General features: G+C 45.9%; 1 protein-coding gene across 8 annotated transcripts in view; it reads right to left on the minus strand.

Annotated features, from left to right (window-relative positions):
• LOC129839645 (regulatory-associated protein of mTOR) overlaps positions 1–20,718 on the minus strand; it is a 181,314-nt gene that overhangs the window by 23,577 nt on the left and 137,019 nt on the right. For 5 of the 8 annotated variants that reach the window (XM_055907182.1, XM_055907187.1, XM_055907183.1 and 2 more), the window contains exons 18-25: positions 17,415–17,555; positions 17,115–17,235; positions 16,659–16,799; positions 14,135–14,290; positions 8,241–8,359; positions 3,178–3,308; positions 2,781–2,973; positions 1,785–1,895 (exon numbers count right to left, since the gene is read on the minus strand). In XM_055907182.1, the coding sequence (XP_055763157.1) occupies positions 1,785–1,895; positions 2,781–2,973; positions 3,178–3,308; positions 8,241–8,359; positions 14,135–14,290; positions 16,659–16,799; positions 17,115–17,235; positions 17,415–17,555 (1,113 nt within the window). The remainder of the gene's footprint in view (positions 1–1,784; positions 1,896–2,780; positions 2,974–3,177; positions 3,309–8,240; positions 8,360–14,134; positions 14,291–16,658; positions 16,800–17,114; positions 17,236–17,414; positions 17,556–20,718) is intronic. The other 3 variants (XM_055907188.1, XM_055907185.1, XM_055907184.1) reach the window with 1 other exon arrangement.

A 20,718-nucleotide genomic window follows, 5' to 3' on the forward strand; every position in this document is an offset into this window, starting at 1 on the left:
TATAAAGACAAGAGCTTCTTGCTACTGGACTAAATGAACATGGTTGATTCTCAGGCTGCTAAGTATTCTCTCCCACGTTTCAACCCACCCTCATCCTCTTCCTGCCCATCTAACACTCTCTTATCTCACCCTCTCCTCCTCCTCCTCTCTTTCTGTCATCCCATTCTTTGGAATGATGGGTTAATGAGATAAATGAAGAGGATCGCCTCGTAGGCTTGAAGTGTTAAAAGCTCTATCCTTGCTTATCTTCTCTCCTCCCTCTCTATCCATTCATTAACCCCTCCCTCCCTCGCTCTCCATCCATCCATCGCCTCTCTTTGAGGACTGCCTCTCAGGCTGTGTTGAGGGTTTCCTCCATCCCTTAGTCCCTGACAGGGAGAGAATCATTAGCGAACATCAATGGAGGTCCTCTGGTGTAATTGCAGAGGGCAAGGAAGGGATTGAGTTTGAGTGTTTCTGTGTGTGTACGTGTGTGTCTGTGCATGCGTGCATTTCTGTGTAGATGTGTGTTTCTAAGTGGATGTGTGTGCATGTCTGTTTCTGTGCGTCCGTGTGTGCGCACACATTTCTATGGAGTGTCCCTGTGTGTATAGCTGTAACCATTAGCATTATGGACAGGGCTGGTAATGTACAGAGAAAGGCTGTAATGGAGTGTAATGGTGAAGTGTTGTGAGGCCAGAGTGTTGCTGCTTATTAAGTACATGCCCCACCAGGCTCCCTGCTCTGCCCTCTGAATACTAAACACTAACAGAGCAGCCACACACTGACTGTATCCCAAATGGCACCCTAGTCCCTATGTACTTTTGCCCAGGGACCATAGTGCGTTTTATAGGGGATAGGGAGCCATTTCGGACACAGCCACTGACTGCTACTGCAGCTGCAACCGCATGTGGATTCATATGCTCTGGTAATCACCACCAAGCACTCACAGTGACATAACATGTAGAGGGGTGGAGGGAGGGGCAAATGGAGGGGGATGGAGCGAGACAGGGAGAGAGACAGGGAGAGAGACAGGGATGGTGGAGAGAGAGAGAGTAGAAGGGGAGAGAGAGAAAGAGTCGAAGGGGGGAGAGAAAAAGAATGATTAAATAAAGGAAATAGCGTGTGCAAATCACTGTTTGCTTGTACATCTCTACAGTGCTAAGACACTAAGGCCTGCCTCAGTCAGAGCTGATGAGTGTGTGTGTAGGTGTGTGTGTCAAGGTGAGAGGCTGCATTGATGCTGGGTCCCAGCTAGGGCTGCAGGATATGGGCAAATAATCTAATTGGCATGACATCGAATGAAAAAAGCCCTAGCTGGGTGTAGCGACTCCTATAACTGCATTGCCAAGGCACGTGTGTGTGTGAGAATGTGTGTGTGTGAGGACACAGTGTGTGTGTGTGTGTGTGTGTGTGTGCGCACGCGTATGTGCAACTTTGTGTGTTGGAGTGTGTGTGTGTGTGTGTGTGTGTGTGTGTGTGTGTGTCTGTGTGTGTGTGTGTGGAGACAGCCATACACATGACTCAGCTGCTTCCTCTGACCATCAAAAGAAGGTCAGGTGCTGTAACAGGCTTAACAGCTTCCTTGAACAGGTACTGAGACACACTACAGTTTTATGTGTGTGTGTGTGTGTGTGTGTGTGTGTGTGTGTGTGTGTGTGTGTGTGTGTGTGTGTGTGTGTGTGTGTGTGTGTGTGCGCAAGAGAGACGGTGAGAGAGAGAATGTGAGAGCGAGTATGTGAGAGCGTGTGAGAGAGAGGAAGAAAGAGGGATGAAAATAGAAAGAGAGAAGTGTAGTACAGTACCTTCATAACAGGCTGAGCAAAGTACTTGGCGCTCCAGTCACACAGCCCTGTAGACAGGTTGGCATTCATGTAGGCCTTGTGACCTCCTGGGTCATCTGCATCATCCCCGGCCTGACACACACGCGCAAACACACACAGACAATTACAAATATTCAAATTTTAACACACTACCACCAATACACACCCCCACAGTCTCAGAATTCACTGTAAAAGATCATCCAAAACAAAAATAATGAATCAAACAGACGAAATTGACAAATTAAGCAAAAACAATTATACAGAAGCCTTAATTGAGCAATTGAGGTAATTAGCATAAAATTCTGGTTTAAATGGGTATGCAAGTGGAGTCCAGAGACTACATTTCTTCTCAAGTGCCACTTCTTCCTTTACTATAGACTTCGGAAGAAAGTTAAGAAAAGTTGCTGTCCCTCAAAATGTTCTTACGTTTCTCCTTTAAGAAACAAGTTGAACAGAAAGGAGTTCTTAGATGTCAGGGTACCTGTTCAGAGCCGGAGGGCCCCTTGTCGAACATCAAGTTGAACAGAAAGGAGATCTTAGATGTCAGGGTACCTGTTCAGAGCCAGAGGGCCCCTTGTCGAACATCAAGTTGAACAGAAAGGAGTTCTTAGATGTCAGGGTACCTGTTCAGAGCCAGAGGGCCCCTTGTCGAACATCAAGTTGAACAGAAAGGAGTTCTTAGATGTCAGGGTACCTGTTCAGAGCCGGAGGGCCCCTTGTCGAACATCAAGTTGAACAGAAAGGAGTTCTTAGATGTCAGGGTACCTGTTCAGAGCCGGAGGGCCCCTTGTCGAACATCAAGTTGAACAGAAAGGAGATCTTAGATGTCAGGGTACCTGTTCAGAGCCGGAGGGCCCCTTGTCGAACATCAAGTTGAACAGAAAGGAGATCTTAGATGTCAGGGTACCTGTTCAGAGCCGGAGGGCCCCTTGTCGAACATCAAGTTGAACAGAAAGGAGATCTTAGATGTCAGGGTACCTGTTCAGAGCCGGAGGGCCCCTTGTCGAACATCTTGCGCGTGCGGGGGAACTGGTGGGAGTGGGGGGCCTGTCCGCCCAGCGTGGGGGTGTAGGGGGGTCGCGTGGGGGGCTGTTCTCCTCCGCGTGTCGGGGGTTTGGGCACCTCGTTGGTCAGACTGGAGCTGCTGGCACTGGGCATGGGGGGAGAACCACTGGGGGAAGAGGCAGATATGGGGGGAGAGGGAGGTTAGTGTAGGGGGCAGGAGAGCATTGGTGAGAAAATGAGGATGGTGGACCTAAAGTAGTGTGTGTGTGTCTGCTACGCCAATATCCTGGTAGGGTTAAGAATATGAAGACTGTGTGTAATATGAGTTGAGCGTGCGTCTTGTGTGTGTGAGCGCATGCATGTCACTCACCCTGCCTGGTGGATGTGTGCCCCCTTGCTGGTGGGGCTGGCGGGGGCCGACTGGGTGAGAGAGCCAGAGTCCAGGATCCTCTGGGGCCGAGCGTTTATAGTGGCCTGGGGAGACAGAGACAGAGACAGGGCCTGAGAGACCGGCGACAGGAGGAGAAGAGAGACGGAGAGACAGGAGGAGAAGAGAGAAGAGAGAGCAGGAGTACAAAAAGTGAGGAATGAGAATAGCCATGAAGAGCTCAATGCAACATAAGCAAACAGGCTAAACCACACTTTGTAAGGAAACTTACTGTACTATGTTCAGTAACTTGGACAGTTGGGTGAACTTCTACTGTATTTCAACATATTACCCTTCAACACATGATCTACACAACAACACCAGCAACAGCCAGACACCTTGAAATCCTCCCGGTACTGCACCCATCAATAACAGAATCAACGCCAGTATACACTGAAACAGATATTCACCAGAGGAGAGTAAAACTCAATAAGGGAAACCTGATGAATAACAGTGAGTTGTTTACAAAAGCCTGAGCAGAGAGAAAAACCTTGTTAGCTTTAGGAGATACAGTTAACACCAGCAAACATACTTTACCATCTGGAAATGCCAGTAGTAGTGTGTGTATTTTGTGTGTGTGGGTTGCGGCAGCATCAATTACTTGTGTTTGCAGGCGAGCGCTTCATTAAAAAGAAGCACAGAAATGACAGTCGTTACGGACGGGCTGTCACTAATCTGAGAGGCTTCACAAACCGCAGGAGTAAAATATGAATAAGGTGGGAGAAAACAAGTAATTATCACACACCACCACGCTGGCACATCGTAATGCCGAACATAGAATTGCTGCGTAATTGTGTCCCATAATTGCATGGCATTCAGTGCCCGGCTGGTTCAAACCAACTCGTTCCACCACCAGTGTGTACATAGTCATCTTCGCCGCGTAGCTGTATGGTTTCCCCATAGACAACGCTTCCTAACGTAATGCACTCAAAACATGACATATTGTTGCATAACTGTACGCTGCCCGAGTTCTTCACTGGACGCGTCGAACAGACGCGTCCAGTTCCGCCACCGGTGCACTTAACGGAGACGCCAACGCGGCGCTGAGGAACATCCTGCCCCCCCCCCCCCATCTACTTACTTCCCTTACATATTCATCACTTCCAAAAGCCAAGTTAACAAAATGCACACAGCTAGAGAGATACTGTAGAGTATACATAAACCCTGTTATCACAAGGGGCTTCCCGGCGGGCCAGGAGACCTGCGGCCCAACTGCTTCTGCAGCAGACAACGTTAACGGCAGCTAGGTCCCAAATGGCACCCTATTCCCTATTTGGTGCACTACTGGGCCCTGGTGAAAAGTAGTGCACTGTGTAGGAAATAGGGTGCCATTTGGGATGCAGACAGCCAGTATCTCTATACTTGTGAGTGTTGAATTATTCAAAAGGGGGATTTAAATGTTCTGCGGGCGCACAAAAGTACAGAACACCTCCCTGATCAACGATAATAGCCCCGTGAAGTGGTCTCAAACTGAGGTGTGATTGGTTGGAAGGGGACGTGGTCTGATTCAAGGAGCAATCTGATTGTTAGAGGGAGTACCGAGGGGGAAGGATTGTGGAAGTGAGAGTGGTGATTTTCTGCTGAGTAAGGCAGTAAGGCCCAGAGATTGTGGGTTGAGAAGAGTGGGTAGGTCATGATCTCATGCAGTGGGTTTTAAAGCTTTTTCTACCAGTGTTTCCCCAAATGTGCAAGAGACATTCATCAAGCCTGATCCCAGATCAGTTTGTGCTCTCTTGCTAACTCCTACTGGTGGTCTGTAGGAGTCGGCACAAGAGAAAACCAGATCTGGGACCAAAAAGGGGTATTCATTCGGAACCAAACAGAAGCAAACGGGCTGAAATGGGAAGGGACCTACCTGAACTTGTCCAATAAGAAACCCTGTTGCAGGCTAACATTCACCCACAACGCACCGGGACGACTGATATTAGACTGTGAGAGAGTAGCAAAGACTCGCATCCAAATTCTACTTCAATCTTATCATCACAAGTATGGACCACATACAAAAATAACCAATTAACCTTTAGGCTTAAACCTCTTAAGGGGCGGCAGGTAGCCTAGTGGTTAGAGCGTTGGGCCAGTAACCCGAAAGATTGCTGGATCGAATCCCCGAGCTGACAAGGTAAAAATCTGTCATTCTGCACCTGAGCAAGGCAGTTAACCCACTGTTCCCTGGGCGCCGATGACGTGGATGTCGATTAAGAAAGCCCCTCGCACCTCTCTGATTCAGAGGGGTTAAATGCGGATGACACATTTCTGTTGAAAGCATTCAGTTGGACAACTGACTAAGTAACCCCCCCCCCCAAAAAATGCACTAAATGTTCATTTGGAGAACATAGAGACTGCATTCGTTTCACACTTCCATCCTCCTTGGCACCTGGCAACTAGGCACTAAAAATCCTAATTAAAACAGAATTGGATTTGCTCGGTTGGACACTTAAACCAATGAGATAATTTCTCTGCTTGTCAATGGAAGGCTGTCGAGAGCTCTGTCTTTAACAGACGCGGGCTGCACCAAACTGTTACGCACTCCAGTCAATAATGTGTTTAGCACGGGACACTGAATACCTGGACTGACACTTGTTTTTAAGTGTGTGTGTGAAGGTGTGGGTAGACCCGCTTTGTTCTTCCCTTTGAAGTGCTGCCAGGCTGAAGAGTGTGTGAGGACTAGGTAAGTGGGAAGTAGAGAACCACTGCATCCGTGTGAAATGGCTTTTTCTTGTTGACGGGAGTAAAGTTGAAGTTTCAAGTTTTATTAGTCGCATGAACAGGACACACATGGTAGACAGCGTCCAATGGAATGCTAACACGCAGGTTCTTTAGCGACAACGCAACAAGAAAAAGAGACCCTAAGAATACGAACATAAAGTCAACGGCTCAGTAGGATAGAATGGGTTGCATAAGCGTAATAAAGGAAGACACAATTTACAGTGCACTATTTGTTTGTGTGTGTCTGTATGTCACATCACAGACACAGTTTAAGTCTTCTCCATCTCATTGCTTGTTCATTAGCTTTCATTTCACCGGGTAAGTTGTTAGAGAAAAAAAGTCTCTACGGCAATGATCATTTAGAGGTTAAATCAGTCAATTTGAACCTGGAGTAGAATGTATTGTGAGGGTGGGGTGGCTGATAAAAGAAAATCCTCCTAAATACATCTTAGGAAGGAAAACCTTCGGGAGATGAAACAACCACTGCAATAGAGAGATGATAGTTCCTCCCATGCTCATCTACAGACGGATCAAAAGAGCAGGAAACAACAAAGAGAGAGATGTGCGTCCCAAATGACACCCTACTCACCATGTAGTGCACTACTTGAATAGGGGGTCACTTTGGGACACGTACAGAGATGCACAGGGATTTCTACCTGGGCTTCCCCCCGTTTCTGTCTCAGAGAAGAGTTGCACAGGACGGTGGATTGTGTTGAGGAGAAAGAGTGAGTACACTGGAGACGATAACTTTCCTGAGACTGCAGCAGTGGCCCATATTGTATATTTTAAAAATACTGCGGCATCATACATTCGAGTCTATTGCAATGTTTCATACATTAGAGTCTGTTGCAGTTCCGAATACATTAGAGTCTATTGCAATGTTTCATACATTAGTCTATTGCAACGTTTCATACATTAGTCTATTGCAACGTTTCATACATTAGTCTACTGCAGCGTTTCATACATTAGAGTCTATTGCAACGTTTCATACATTAGAGTCTATTGCAACGTTTCATACATTAGAGTCTACTGGAACGTTTCATACATTAGAGTCTATTGCAACGTTTCATACATTAGAGTCTATTGCAACGTTTCATACATTAGAGTCTACTGCAACGTTTCAAACAGAGTCTACTGCAACGTTTCAAACAGAGTCTACTGCAACGTTTCAAACAGTCTACTGCAACGTTTCAAACAGAGTCTACTGCAACGTTTCAAACAGAGTCTACTGCAACGTTTCAAACAGAGTCTACTGCAACGTTTCAAACAGAGTCTACTGCAACGTTTCAAACAGAGTCTACTGCAGCGTTTCATACATTAGAGTCTATTGCAACGTTTCATACATTAGAGTCTACTGCAACGTTTCAAACAGAGTCTACTGCAACGTTTCAAACAGAGTCTACTGCAACGTTTTATACATTACATCGCGATCAACTGGTCAATCTTCAAGGCATCCCTAGTCGATCACCAAATATTTCTGTAGAAAAACCAACGAACGATAAAGGTTTGCGTTCCTTTTTTTAACGCGTTGAGCTGTTGCCGGTAGGTGTAAAATAAAAAAGCAAATTATTTCAAATCAGGCTAAACAGTGCCTCCCTCACAAGCGCTAAACCAACTGATCTATTTTGTTATCAAAGCTCGAGATCTGAAATACAATATTGGCAGGCCAATCATATAGCCAATATGCTGTGATAATGTATTAGGCCTACTGCCCAAACCTCATTCCTACAAAACTGTATGTGTGAGGTTTAATGTAAAAAGAAATAATACATCTGAGGAATAGATCTCAGCTTGCTTTGACTGCGAAAGTGATCTTGACTCAGAAAAGGTTGGTGACCACTGCATTAGAGTCTGTTTCAGTGTTTCATACATTAGAGTCTATTGCAATGTAATATCTAATATGTCTTGTTTTTTTACGTGGCTTCAGCAGGGAGCCCTAAAGATGAGATGAACAGTTCTGGGGACTGCGAGGAACTGGTGGTGTCAGCAGCAGGAAATACAAGGGGGCTCTCTCCAGCGCGAGGGCGCAACAGTGGTTATAACACCTCCTTAAGTAACGGCAGGCTTCTCCTCTCTGCAGTGGCTGGCCCGGGGGAGTCGTTTCGCCTTGCATTTGCACAAAAGTAATGGTCTCGAGGTGGGGAAAATGTCAGGGAGGAGGGAGAGTGTGTGTGAGAACGAGAGATTGGGTGTGCGTGTATGAAACCACATGACCTTTTCAACGCATAAAACACCCCTAAAGAAAACCAAACAAACAGACACACAACAGAGGGAGAGAGAACAGTGTGTATGTTTAGTACCTTGTAGGCGATGCTGTTGAGGACCTTCATGGCCAGGTCGGACACCTCTGGGAACGGGTCGGCCGCCAGGTGCAGGAGAACCCTCCAGATCTGTGTGTAAACGCTGTTGAACGACACCCCTGCAACGACACACACAGCATGACTACCCATATACATTATGATCCAACATTCACAGACAATGTGACTTACAGTTAAACACACAGGCACACAGCATGAATTACCATCAATACACACACACACATTGAATTACCATTCACCTAATGACCCAACGCAGTGTGAAAACCATCAATATACATTAGTGAACATTCTGTCTCCCATTCTCAACAAGCACGTAAACACAGCATGATTAGCATCAATATTTGATTAGCGACCATCAATAAGAGCCAACCTTCTCACCATCTCATTTTCTCACGTACGCACACGGCATGATTTCCATCAACATTCAACAATCTCTCGCTCTCTCACACAAACACATGCTTAGCGATCACACTCAACCACTGAATTCCCGTCATCATCATAGCATAGAAACGCTAACATCCAATTGATGCTAATCACCCATCAGCTAACATCCAAAAGCATTCACACTGACTGGCCATTGTCTCACTTCTCCTTCACTCAGTCATCTGCTGAGGTGCTGGAGCCAACATGGCCGCCGTGTCAGGTAATGTAACTCATTAATCAACACACACAATGAAGGCAGCTGGCTTCTGCACCATTGCTGATTGTGAGAGGAACATGACTGCCAACTGTCGTCATTATGCGGAATATGAATGAGCAAGTGCTCTGCTATTGTCTTTTTTACCTACCGAGGGCGACAGGTCTGTGTGTGTTTGTGAGAAAGTGTGTCTTCACTTTGACGATTATTCCCTCCCTTTCCACCCAGGACTACCTCCCCCCTCCATATTTTATTTATCTCCCTCTCCTGTCGTCCTCTCTGCGGTGTCATCCCTCATTCCAAGCTGCCACTCAACCTGACAGAACACTGCAGTGCCGCTGAGCAGTGTTCGAGAGAGACGGTCACTCACCGGGTTTGGCCACGAAGGAGCTGTCAACATCAGTTTGTTTTGCTCCGGGCCTAAACCTGCCTGTCACCATTCTCTTTGTATTAGGAGTGCCTCCTCTTCTTCTAGTTCACTATTATGGCATATTGACTCTCAATTTGCATGGAACACAGCACTCCCTCTCCCTAGTTTCTTTGCTGTGCCCATCCTCGCTCAAACATACATACACGATCTCTCTTCCTCTGTCTGATGCAATCTTCTGTTCGTCTCGACGCCCGGCAGTGAAGGTATCCAGCTGTTAATGCTCTCTTTCCCTCCCTCCCTCCCTCCCTCCCTCCCTCCCTCCCTCCCTCCCTCCCTCCCTCCCTCCCTCCCCCCAGCACTTCATACTTGTAGATAGCGAACAGAATGAAAAGTGTCCTTAGGGAGTTGAGTCACTTTATGCCGAGGATCAGAGAGGACACGGTCTTAACCCCTAGACAGGACACACACACATCCTCCTCCAGAGGCTGTAGAATGAGGGATGTGTGAGGGGAGGCGTGGCAGGCTATCACGAACTGTTGCGGCTAACCAGTGCATTTCATAGAGACACAGTGTGTGAAAAATCGGGAGCTCTGGTTAATAGTACTGCAGCAGATTGTAGTGTGGGTCGAGGGGGGGAGGTGAGAGCTGGAGGGGGAGGGCGGGGAGAGAGCGGTAGCAAGGGGGGTAAAGCAAGAGCGGAAGCATGAGAAGGAGAGAGAGCACAGGGAAAGAGGGAGCGAGAAAGCAATCAAGTAATCAGGCAAGAGAGAGGGAGCGAGGGAAAAAACGAGTGTGTGTGTGTGTAAGCGAGAGCGGGTGAGCGAGGTAAAGAGGTGATTAGGTTCTAGCCCAGGGGCATGAATGTGATTAGGTGCTGCGGTAAACAGCCCTGGTGATGAATGTGAAATACTGTTTCCCCGCCATTTAAACAGGGAAATACTACCAGTTTTCACTGGCATAGACACATTATCACCACAGCACGCTACACAGTTCAACATGAGAGACTGACTACAGATCATTTCCCAGGCTGAATTGGGTTCAGCAAGGCCTGGTATGAGGACCTTTGCAACATCTGCACTATTTTACAACCAGGTTAAATCCTAAACTATATTTCTCACTACAACAGCTACATTTGGAGCTTCCCCTGGCAGTATTCGAACAAGACAGAGAAAAAATGTCTCAAAGCTCATCTGTTAATGCATATTTAACACCCAATCCAATATAAGTCTTGGTCAGCATCTGAAAGCTACGGTATATAACCCATTTCCTTGCATCTGAAATGCACTGACACAGGGAGAAGCTGAGCCAAGTCCTTGCTGTGGCCAAACAGAAACGTCAGGGAGGATATCAGAGCGCCTCAGAGTAGGTAGGGTTGCTCTGGGTGGTATTTTGCTGTGTAAGACATTTTCCTTTTTATCTTAAAGGCCAGATTCACTAAGCGTTTCCAACTGTTATTTTCAGGAGGGAATAGAATCTCCTGTTCCTGTAGCGTGAGGCAGCTTGCTGTACAAGTACACTCCCTGGACAGAACGCTAGTCTCTCTCAGGGCCTTAAAGAGGTAGTTCTCCCAAAAGTCCATATTCTGTGCCATCTGTTGTGTTGATTTGGGACTGTCCCTTTTACGAAGAGCACTTCTATCAACTACCAGGTATCGCCCAATCAATGATATATTCTGTGGGACTGACCAGGGTTAGCTAACTCAACCCAATTGTGCTCCTGCAACATGGCTCCCAAACAAGTAACATATCTAAATGTTTAGGCATCGAGTCAGCACTATGCTAAACCTTCTATGGTACAGCCCCATGGTGTTTGTTTATGCATGCCATGTCATGAACTGCTAGCTGGGTCAGAATCAAGCACATTGGGAGGTAAGGACAATGGAAATAGAATTACTAAACCTATTCTATGGTAAGATGCTAAACTGGACAGAGCATAGTGGGGCCAATATCATACTCAACCTGTTTAGAATGAATCAGACCTCATGATGGTGTGAGGGAGCCCAGTGCAGCGTGGGAAGGGTTTAGACAAAGCCTGAATGAATGCTAAACGCACCGGTTAAAAGGGTAGCGACAGAAACGTCTACCAGAATGTGAATTGTTTATTATACAAAAATAATTTTCTAACCATTTCCTGGTCATTTATACGTCAGACTTCAATGGTAAAGCGCATGCCACTGTGTCCTGAAAAGACCCATAGATGTGGCTGTGATGGACTTCATTAATACTGGATTATTTGATTAATCTGAGTTAACGCAGCGGTGTGTTCCCATGGGTCAGTTGTGCACTGGAGCGATGCGTGTGTAGTGTACTCGTCTGTCTGTCTGTGTGTGTGTGTGTGTGTGTGTAGCCGTGTCCTCGTCTTTTGGAGTAGTGCTTCCCAGCTTTGGTCCTCCAGTACCCCAAAAGCACACATTTTCACTGTAGCCCAGACAACACACATGACTCAACTTGTCAACTAATCATCAGGCCCTCAATGATTTGAATCAGGTGAGTTTCTACAGAGCTACAACAAAAATATGTACTTTTGGGGGGACTGGAGTTGGGAAACACTGTTTGAGTACATTGTCAAATACAAGGGCAGTTGGTGTGTGAAGTGGGCATTTCTCTAAATGGCAACATAAGGTAGGGAATCCCCATCTCTCTACCCCTTTCTCGCTCCCTCCCTCCCTCGTGTTGTCGTGAGTTAATGCTTTTTCTCCGCACACACAAACTGAGTGTCGGGACGCATCAAGGCCTCTGCCAATCACCACGGCATAGGAGAAACAGAGCGGGGCCAGCCCTCAGTGAGACCAGGAAAAGCACTCAGTCTTTTGGAGCCAGGGGCACCCTCGTGAGTTGAACAGTAGAGGATGGCAGGTTGAGAACAAGTCTTACCTACGGGTATGAGGGAATTGAAGCAGGAGAAAGGGAAAAGTACAGGAAGGCAGGGCTCCATACTGCGACCATTCAATCCCATTTTGACCTGGCTGTGCAGGTAAAAAAAAAATGTATTGGTTGCATCGGTGCGAGCTGAACATTCATTACAAGGTCAACTCACTCAAAAGTTTCAAAACGTCCTATTTTTCTGGCGGCTAAAACCATGATTTGGCCAAACAGTAGAGTGCATTATCCTCAAGATTCCTGTAATGAAAGTGTCTGCCCAGCCCCTGTAACTGTTTTGCTGGTGCCTGTTGTGACACGCGAGACACACGCTCTCCCCCGGGGGAAAAAAAGGGTTCTGATTGTATAACATTTAAAAATACAATTGTGGGAAAAACAGAGTTGGAAGCAACAACTATTGAAACTGTTGAAGAGAGAATGTCCTCTGCTTTCTAGCCAGCAGCATACCACCCTGCATACCACTACTGGCTTGCTTCTGAAGCTAAGCAGGGTTGGTCCTGGTCAGTCCCTGGATGGGAGACCAGATGCTGCTGGAAGTGGTGTTGGAGGGCCAGTAGGAGGCACTCTTTCCTCTGGTCTAAAAAAATATCCCAATGCCCCAGGGCAGTGATTGGGGACACTGCCCTGTGTAGGGTGCCGTCTTTCGGATGGGACGTTAAACGGGTGTCCTGACTCTCTGAGGTCATTAAAGATCCCATGGCACTTATCGTAAGAGTAGGGGTGTTAACCCCGGTGTCCTGGCTAAATTCCCAATCTGGCCCTCAAACCATCATGGTCACCTAATAATCCCCAGTTTACAATTGGCTCATTCATCCCCCTCCTCTCCCCTGTAACTATTCCCCAGGTCGTTGCTGCAAATGAGAACGTGTTCTCAGTCAACTTACCTGGTAAAATAACGATAAATAAATAAATAAATTTCTGTTCTTTTTTCTCAACTCTATATATTGAGCTCAATAGCAAATATTTTATACTGAACAAAAATACAAACGCAACATGTAAAGTGTTGGTCCCTCATGTTCCATGAGCTGAAATAAAACATCTCAGAAATATTTCATACGCACAAAAAGCTTATCTCTCTCAAAATGTGTTTTCCATCCCTGTTAGCAAGCATTTATTTCTCATTTGCCAAGATAATCCATCCACCTGACAGGTGTGGCATATCAAGAAGCTGATTAAACAGCATGATCATTACACAGGTGCACCTTGTGCCAGGGACAATAAAAGGCCACTAAAATATGCAGTTTTGTCACAAAACACAATTTCACAGATGTCTCAAGTTGAGGGAGCATGCAATTGTCATGCTGACTGCAGGAATGTCCACCATAGCTGTTGCCAAATAATTTAATGTTTGTTTCTCTACCATTAGCCGCCTCCAACATTGTTTTTAGAGGATTTGGCAGTACGTTCAACCAGCCTCACAACCGCAGAACACGTGTAACCCTGCCATCCCAGGACCTCCATATCCGGCTTCTTCACCTGCGGGCTTGTCTGAGACCAGCCACCCGGACAGCTGATGATACTGCGGTCAGTAGTAAGGGTAGCGTAGGCCAGTAGTAAGGGTAGCGTAGGCCAGTAGTAAGGGTAGCGTAGGCCAGTAGTAAGGGTAGCGTAGGGTCAGTAGTAAGGGTAGCGTAGGCCAGTAGTAAGGGTAGCGTAGGCCAGTAGTAAGGGTAGCGTAGGCTCAGTAGTAAGGGTAGCGTAGGCCAGTAGTAAGGGTAGCGTAGGCCAGTAGTAAGGGTAGCGTAGGGTCAGTAGTAAGGGTAGCGTAGGCCAGTAGTAAGGGTAGCGTAGGGTCAGTAGTAAGGGTAGTGTAGGGCCAGTAGTAAGGGTAGCATAGGCCAGTAGTAAGGGTAGCATAGGCCAGTAGTAAGGGTAGCATAGGCCAGTAGTAAGGGTAGTATAGGCCAGTAGTAAGGGTAGCATAGGCCAGTAGTAAGGGTAGCATAGGCCAGTAGTAAGGGTAGCATAGGCCAGTAGTAAGCGTACCTACCTATGAGGGAGTTGAGGGAGGAGTAGGAGGAGACTCGTCTCATCTTGTCGATGGTCTCAAAGGAGAGGATGTACTCGTCGTTGTCAGGGCTACCCAGGGTGCTGCTGGCACTGCTGCTGGTGCTCAGGTTACCCGGAGAGAACGCCACCGGACCACCTAGACATACAAATTACAGAACAGTAGTTAACCAACAGAATCACTATACCCTGAAATATACCATATTATACCACAATAATTATATGCTGAAATAAACTAAATGATACCAGAATAAATATACCCTGAAATATACCACATGCTACCAGAATAAATATACTATCTGATACCAGAATAACTAAACGCTGAAATAGACCATATGATACCAGAATAACTACACCCTGAAATATACCATATGATACCAGAATAACTATACCCTGAAATATACACTGCTCAAAAAAATAAAGGGAACACTTAAACAACACAATGTAACTCCAAGTCAATCACACTTCTGTGAAATCAAACTGTCCACTTAGGAAGCAACACTGATTGACAATAAATTTCACATGCTGTTGTGCAAATGGAATAGACAAAAGGTGGAAATTATAGGCAATTAGTAAGACACCCCCAAAAAAGGAATGGTTCTGCAGGTGGTGACCACACACCACTTCTCAGTTCCTATGCTTCCTGGCTGATGTTTTGGTCACTTTTGAATGCTGGCGGTGCTTTCACTCTAGTGGTAGCATGAAACGGAGTCTACAACCCACACAAGTGGCTCAGGTAGTGCAGATCATCCAGGATGGCACATCCTGGATGAACAGTTTGATGGACAGTTTGATTTCACAGAAGTGTGATTGACTTGGAGTTACATTGTGTTGTTTAAGTGTTCCCTTTATTTTTTTGAGCAGTGTACTATCTGATACCAGAATAACTATACCCTGAAATATACCATATGATACCAGAATAGCTATACCCTGAAATATACAATATACCAGAATAACGATACCCTGAAATATACCATATGATACCAGAATAACGATCTGATACCAGAATAACTATACGCTGAAATATACTATCTGATACCAGAATAACTATACACTGAAATATACTATCTGATACCAGAATAACTATACCCTGAAATATACCATATGATAGCAGAATAACAATACACCATATTATACCAGAATAACGATACCCTGAAATATACCATATGATAGCAGAATAACGATCTGATACCAGAATAACTATACGCTGAAATATACTATCTGATACCAGAATAACTATACCCTGAAATATACTATCTGATACCAGAATAACTATACCCTGAAATATACCATATGATAGCAGAATAACAATACACCATATTATACCAGAATAACTATACCCTGAAATATACCATATGATAGCAGAATAACAATACACCATATTATACCAGAATAAATATACCCTGGAATATACCAGAATATTTATACGCTGAAATATACCATATGATACCAGAATAACTATACTCTGAAATATACCATATTATACTAGAATAACTACACTCTGAAATATACCATATTATACTAGAATAACTATACCCTGAAGTAATGCATATGGAACAGAATGAAATGGAGAGTGAAAATAAAGTACTTGTTCTGCTCTGATTTTTTAGATTGTGTGTGTCTGCAGGTAAAGTGAAGTGTCAACTTTTTACTAGCTCAAGAAATTAACCCCCACCAGCTAGAAAACTAGAAACTACAAGCTATTGACTGGACCTTCCATTCAATCTCCCCAGCCTATTCTAACTGTCCGCCCGAGTCATCACACTCTATAACTTTACACAACTCCCCATTCCCATCGCATGACTCACACAAAATGGCCACCATATATCCCTGGGACGAAGTGCATATTGAGATGGGGATTGGGAGTAGGCAAGGCAGGCTAAACGGTTTGTCATGGTTGTTGGTGACAAGCACTGCTGCCAGTTAGAATGAGTGGACGATGTGGATTCAGACAGGCTGTAAGCGGTAAGCTAACGCGCTAGCGCCTAGTATTACTCAGCATGGCTATATTGCTATGTGGCTGTGTTGACAGGGGCTTCAGCAAGAATGAGCTGACATCTGAGTCAGTCAGTACAGCGGGGGCTGAGAGGGGGTCAAGAGTGTAATCCTCCAATAATGCTGTGGGTGTATGATGGACATAGGCTCTCAAAACTGTGTATGTGTGTGTGCGCGCAAGCAGAGCAAGCCAGCGCCCCAAACCCCCCCACACAAACACTAAGCCCTAGCGCCAGCGTGGTAAACCCGAGGAGGATTATATTCTCTGTTGTGACTTTGCCATCGTGACGATGATGACACTTCAAATCACCTCAAGTAATTCTTTGGGAAAGAAGAGAGGCAGTCACAGAGAGAAAAGAAGAGAGTAGTCTCTACCCTTAAGTCGCTTTCTTTCTCTCCATTGTCTCCTTCTCCCTCCTTTACAGTATTTAACCACAGTTCTCTCTCCATCTCTCTTTTTTCAGTTCTCTCTCGCCCGCCTCAATGTCATCCTCTCCGTCTCTCTCTCCTACCCTCTTCGTTGAGGTTGAGGTTCTGCAGGCTCTTGTTGAGGTTGCGTGCGGTGGTGGCAGCTCTGATGTTGGTGTAGGAGTTGACTGAACGCAGCCGAGGGATGGCCGGGCTGTCGCGCACTGGAGTCAGGTTACCGGGCTCTGTACACAGACACACACAGGGGAAGGTCAATTAAACCATTCATTTGGCACTAAATGGAATACAGTAGCGACATGACAATCAATATGAGAATAGGTAATAAAGGTCATTTTAAATATTGATGTGCTCTATCAAAACATGCTGCATATTTCATTCAAACTCCCTCAGATCCCTAAACCCCATTTCACATGTAGAGCAGTTAGTCTCCGGGGCAAGTCTAAGTGGACCAGCGTGCTTTACAACAATACACGTCAATGACTTCCTATTGTAATGATTATGACAGATGTTTGAAGTGTGTGTATGTGGTGTGTGTGTACCTAAGGTGTTGGCAGGTGAGGGTACAGCGTAGTTCTTCTCCTCCTCCATGAACTGCAGGGCCACGGTGCAGAAGTTACTCTCGTACTGAACCACCAGGTGACTCAGAGCCACCACCAGCTCCTGAAGAACACACCGCCACCACAGAGTCAACCAGAACCCAACACGCACACGGTCAAAACCTAGTCATCCACAGCAGAAGACGTACCACAGTCCATCGCCCCACAGTAAAAATCAGTCAACGACCTCAGCAAGAACATTGGAAATAGTGAGGTGAGAAAAAAGTGTGTGTACGGGCCCACCTTGCGGACCACAGGGCTGCCGTCGTTGATGAGCTGTGCCAGCATCATGGCCACGTTGTGGTCGATGGTCGTAGAGTGGTCCGTCCGCTCGGCTGAGTTCCCCACAAACGTCCCCAGGGCAAACACCGCCGCACAGCGCACCTGAGGAGACCGGAGATAGTTTTGGTACCAAGCAAATTCACTTCCTGGTTGGATCCAGACCGAGCTTTTTAAAAAGGGGAATCAATATTAATACTCCCTTAATCCTCTCATTTCTAATGCAGCCATATTTACTGAGAAGATCAATGGTGGCTGAAAATAATAATTTACCATTAGTCACGCAATACCCCACCCATCACACTAATTAACTGCGTAAGCTAAATAACAGTAACTCCTACTTCTAAATTGTTATCAATAATCGCCCCAAGAAGCCACAAAGACAGTGCAGGTCCACATAATACATTGTTTATTCTTTACGTATCTCCCTCAGTGCAGTGGCTGTCATATGCAAAACGAACTCAAACCTGGCCCAGTGTGTGTGAGACAGTAAATATGCCTCTCCTCTTGAGAAATCCCCCCAACAGGCCTCAGCTGAAAATTAATTAAAAATCCTCTCTGCTTAGTCACTGATCTCCATGCCTCTCTTGTTCTCACTCTCACTCTGTTCTCACTCGGTTCCCTCTCTCCTCTCACGGGCCTCCATCTCACTCTGTTCTCTCTCTCTCTCTCATCTCCATCTCACTCTGTTCTCTCTCTCTCTCTCATCTCCATCTCACTCTGTTCTCTCTCTCTCTCTCATCTCCATCTCACTCTGTTCTCTCTCTCTCTCTCATCTCCATCTCACTCTGTTCTCTCTCTCTCTCTCATCTCCATCTCACTCTGTTCTCTCTCTCTCTCTCATCTCCATCTCACTCTGTTCTCTCATCTCCATCTCACTCTGTTCTCTCATCTCCATCTCACTCTGTTCTCTCTTCTCCATCTCACTCTGTTCTCTCTTCTCCATCTCACTCTGTTCTCTCTTCTCCATCTCACTCTGTTCTCTCTTCTCCATCTCACTCTGTTCTCTCTTCTCCATCTCACTCTGTTCTCTCTTCTCCATCTCACTCTGTTCTCTCTTCTCCATCTCACTCTGTTCTCTCTTCTCCATCTCACTCTGTTCTCTCTTCTCCATCTCACTCTGTTCTCTCTTCTCCATCTCACTCTGTTCTCTCTTCTCCATCTCACTCTGTTCTCTCTTCTCCATCTCACTCTGTTCTCTCTTCTCCATCTCACTCTGTTCTCTCTTCTCCATCTCACTCTGTTCTCTCTTCTCCATCTCACTCTGTTCTCTCTTCTCCATCTCACTCTGTTCTCTCTTCTCCATCTCACTCTGTTCTCTCTTCTCCATCTCACTCTGTTCTCTCTTCTCCATCTCACTCTGTTCTCTCTTCTCCATCTCACTCTGTTCTCTCTTCTCCATCTCACTCTGTTCTCTCTTCTCCATCTCACTCTGTTCTCTCTTCTCCATCTCACTCTGTTCTCTCTTCTCCATCTCACTCTGTTCTCTCTTCTCCATCTCACTCTGTTCTCTCTTCTCCATCTCACTCTGTTCTCTCTTCTCCATCTCACTCTGTTCTCTCTTCTCCATCTCACTCTGTTCTCTCTTCTCCATCTCACTCTGTTCTCTCTTCTCCATCTCACTCTGTTCTCTCTTCTCCATCTCACTCTGTTCTCTCTTCTCCATCTCACTCTGTTCTCTCTTCTCCATCTCACTCTGTTCTCTCTTCTCCATCTCACTCTGTTCTCTCTTCTCCATCTCACTCTGTTCTCTCTTCTCCATCTCACTCTGTTCTCTCTTCTCCATCTCACTCTGTTCTCTCTTCTCCATCTCACTCTGTTCTCTCTTCTCCATCTCACTCTGTTCTCTCTTCTCCATCTCACTCTGTTCTCTCTTCTCCATCTCACTCTGTTCTCTCTTCTCCATCTCACTCTGTTCTCTCATCTCCATCTCACTCTGTTCTCTCATCTCCATCTCACTCTGTTCTCTCATCTCCATCTCACTCTGTTCTCTCATCTCCATCTCACTCTGTTCTCTCATCTCCATCTCACTCTGTTCTCTCATCTCCATCTCACTCTGTTCTCTCATCTCCATCTCACTCTGTTCTCTCATCTCCATCTCACTCTGTTCTCTCATCTCCATCTCACTCTGTTCTCTCATCTCCATCTCACTCTGTTCTCTCATCTCCATCTCACTCTGTTCTCTCATCTCCATCTCACTCTGTTCTCTCATCTCCATCTCACTCTGTTCTCTCATCTCCATCTCACTCTGTTCTCTCATCTCCATCTCACTCTGTTCTCTCATCTCCATCTCACTCTGTTCTCTCATCTCCATCTCACTCTGTTCTCTCATCTCCATCTCACTCTGTTCTCTCATCTCCATCTCACTCTGTTCTCTCATCTCCATCTCACTCTGTTCTCTCATCTCCATCTCACTCTGTTCTCTCATCTCCATCTCACTCTGTTCTCTCATCTCCATCTCACTCTGTTCTCTCATCTCCATCTCACTCTGTTCTCTCATCTCCATCTCACTCTGTTCTCTCATCTCCATCTCACTCTGTTCTCTCATCTCCATCTCACTCTGTTCTCTCATCTCCATCTCACTCTGTTCTCTCATCTCCATCTCACTCTGTTCTCTCATCTCCATCTCACTCTGTTCTCTCATCGCCATCTCACTCTGTTCTCTCATCGCCATCTCACTCTGTTCTCTCATCGCCATCTCACTCTGTTCTCTCATCTCCATCTCACTCTGTTCTCTCATCTCCATCTCACTCTGTTCTCTCATCTCCATCTCACTCTGTTCTCTCATCTCCATCTCACTCTGTTCTCTCATCTCCATCTCACTCTGTTCTCTCATCTCCATCTCACTCTGTTCTCTCATCTCCATCTCACTCTGTTCTCTCATCTCCATCTCACTCTGTTCTCTCATCTCCATCTCACTCTGTTCTCTCATCTCCATCTCACTCTGTTCTCTCATCTCCATCTCACTCTGTTCTCTCATCTCCATCTCACTCTGTTCTCTCATCTCCATCTCACTCTGTTCTCTCATCTCCATCTCACTCTGTTCTCTCATCTCCATCTCACTCTGTTCTCTCATCTCCATCTCACTCTGTTCTCTCATCTCCATCTCACTCTGTTCTCTCATCTCCATCTCACTCTGTTCTCTCATCTCCATCTCACTCTGTTCTCTCATCTCCATCTCACTCTGTTCTCTCATCTCCATCTCACTCTGTTCTCTCATCTCCATCTCACTCTGTTCTCTCATCTCCATCTCACTCTGTTCTCTCAT

This window comes from Salvelinus fontinalis, chromosome 40 (assembly GCF_029448725.1).
Source record: "Salvelinus fontinalis isolate EN_2023a chromosome 40, ASM2944872v1, whole genome shotgun sequence".
NCBI lineage: Eukaryota > Metazoa > Chordata > Actinopteri > Salmoniformes > Salmonidae > Salvelinus > Salvelinus fontinalis.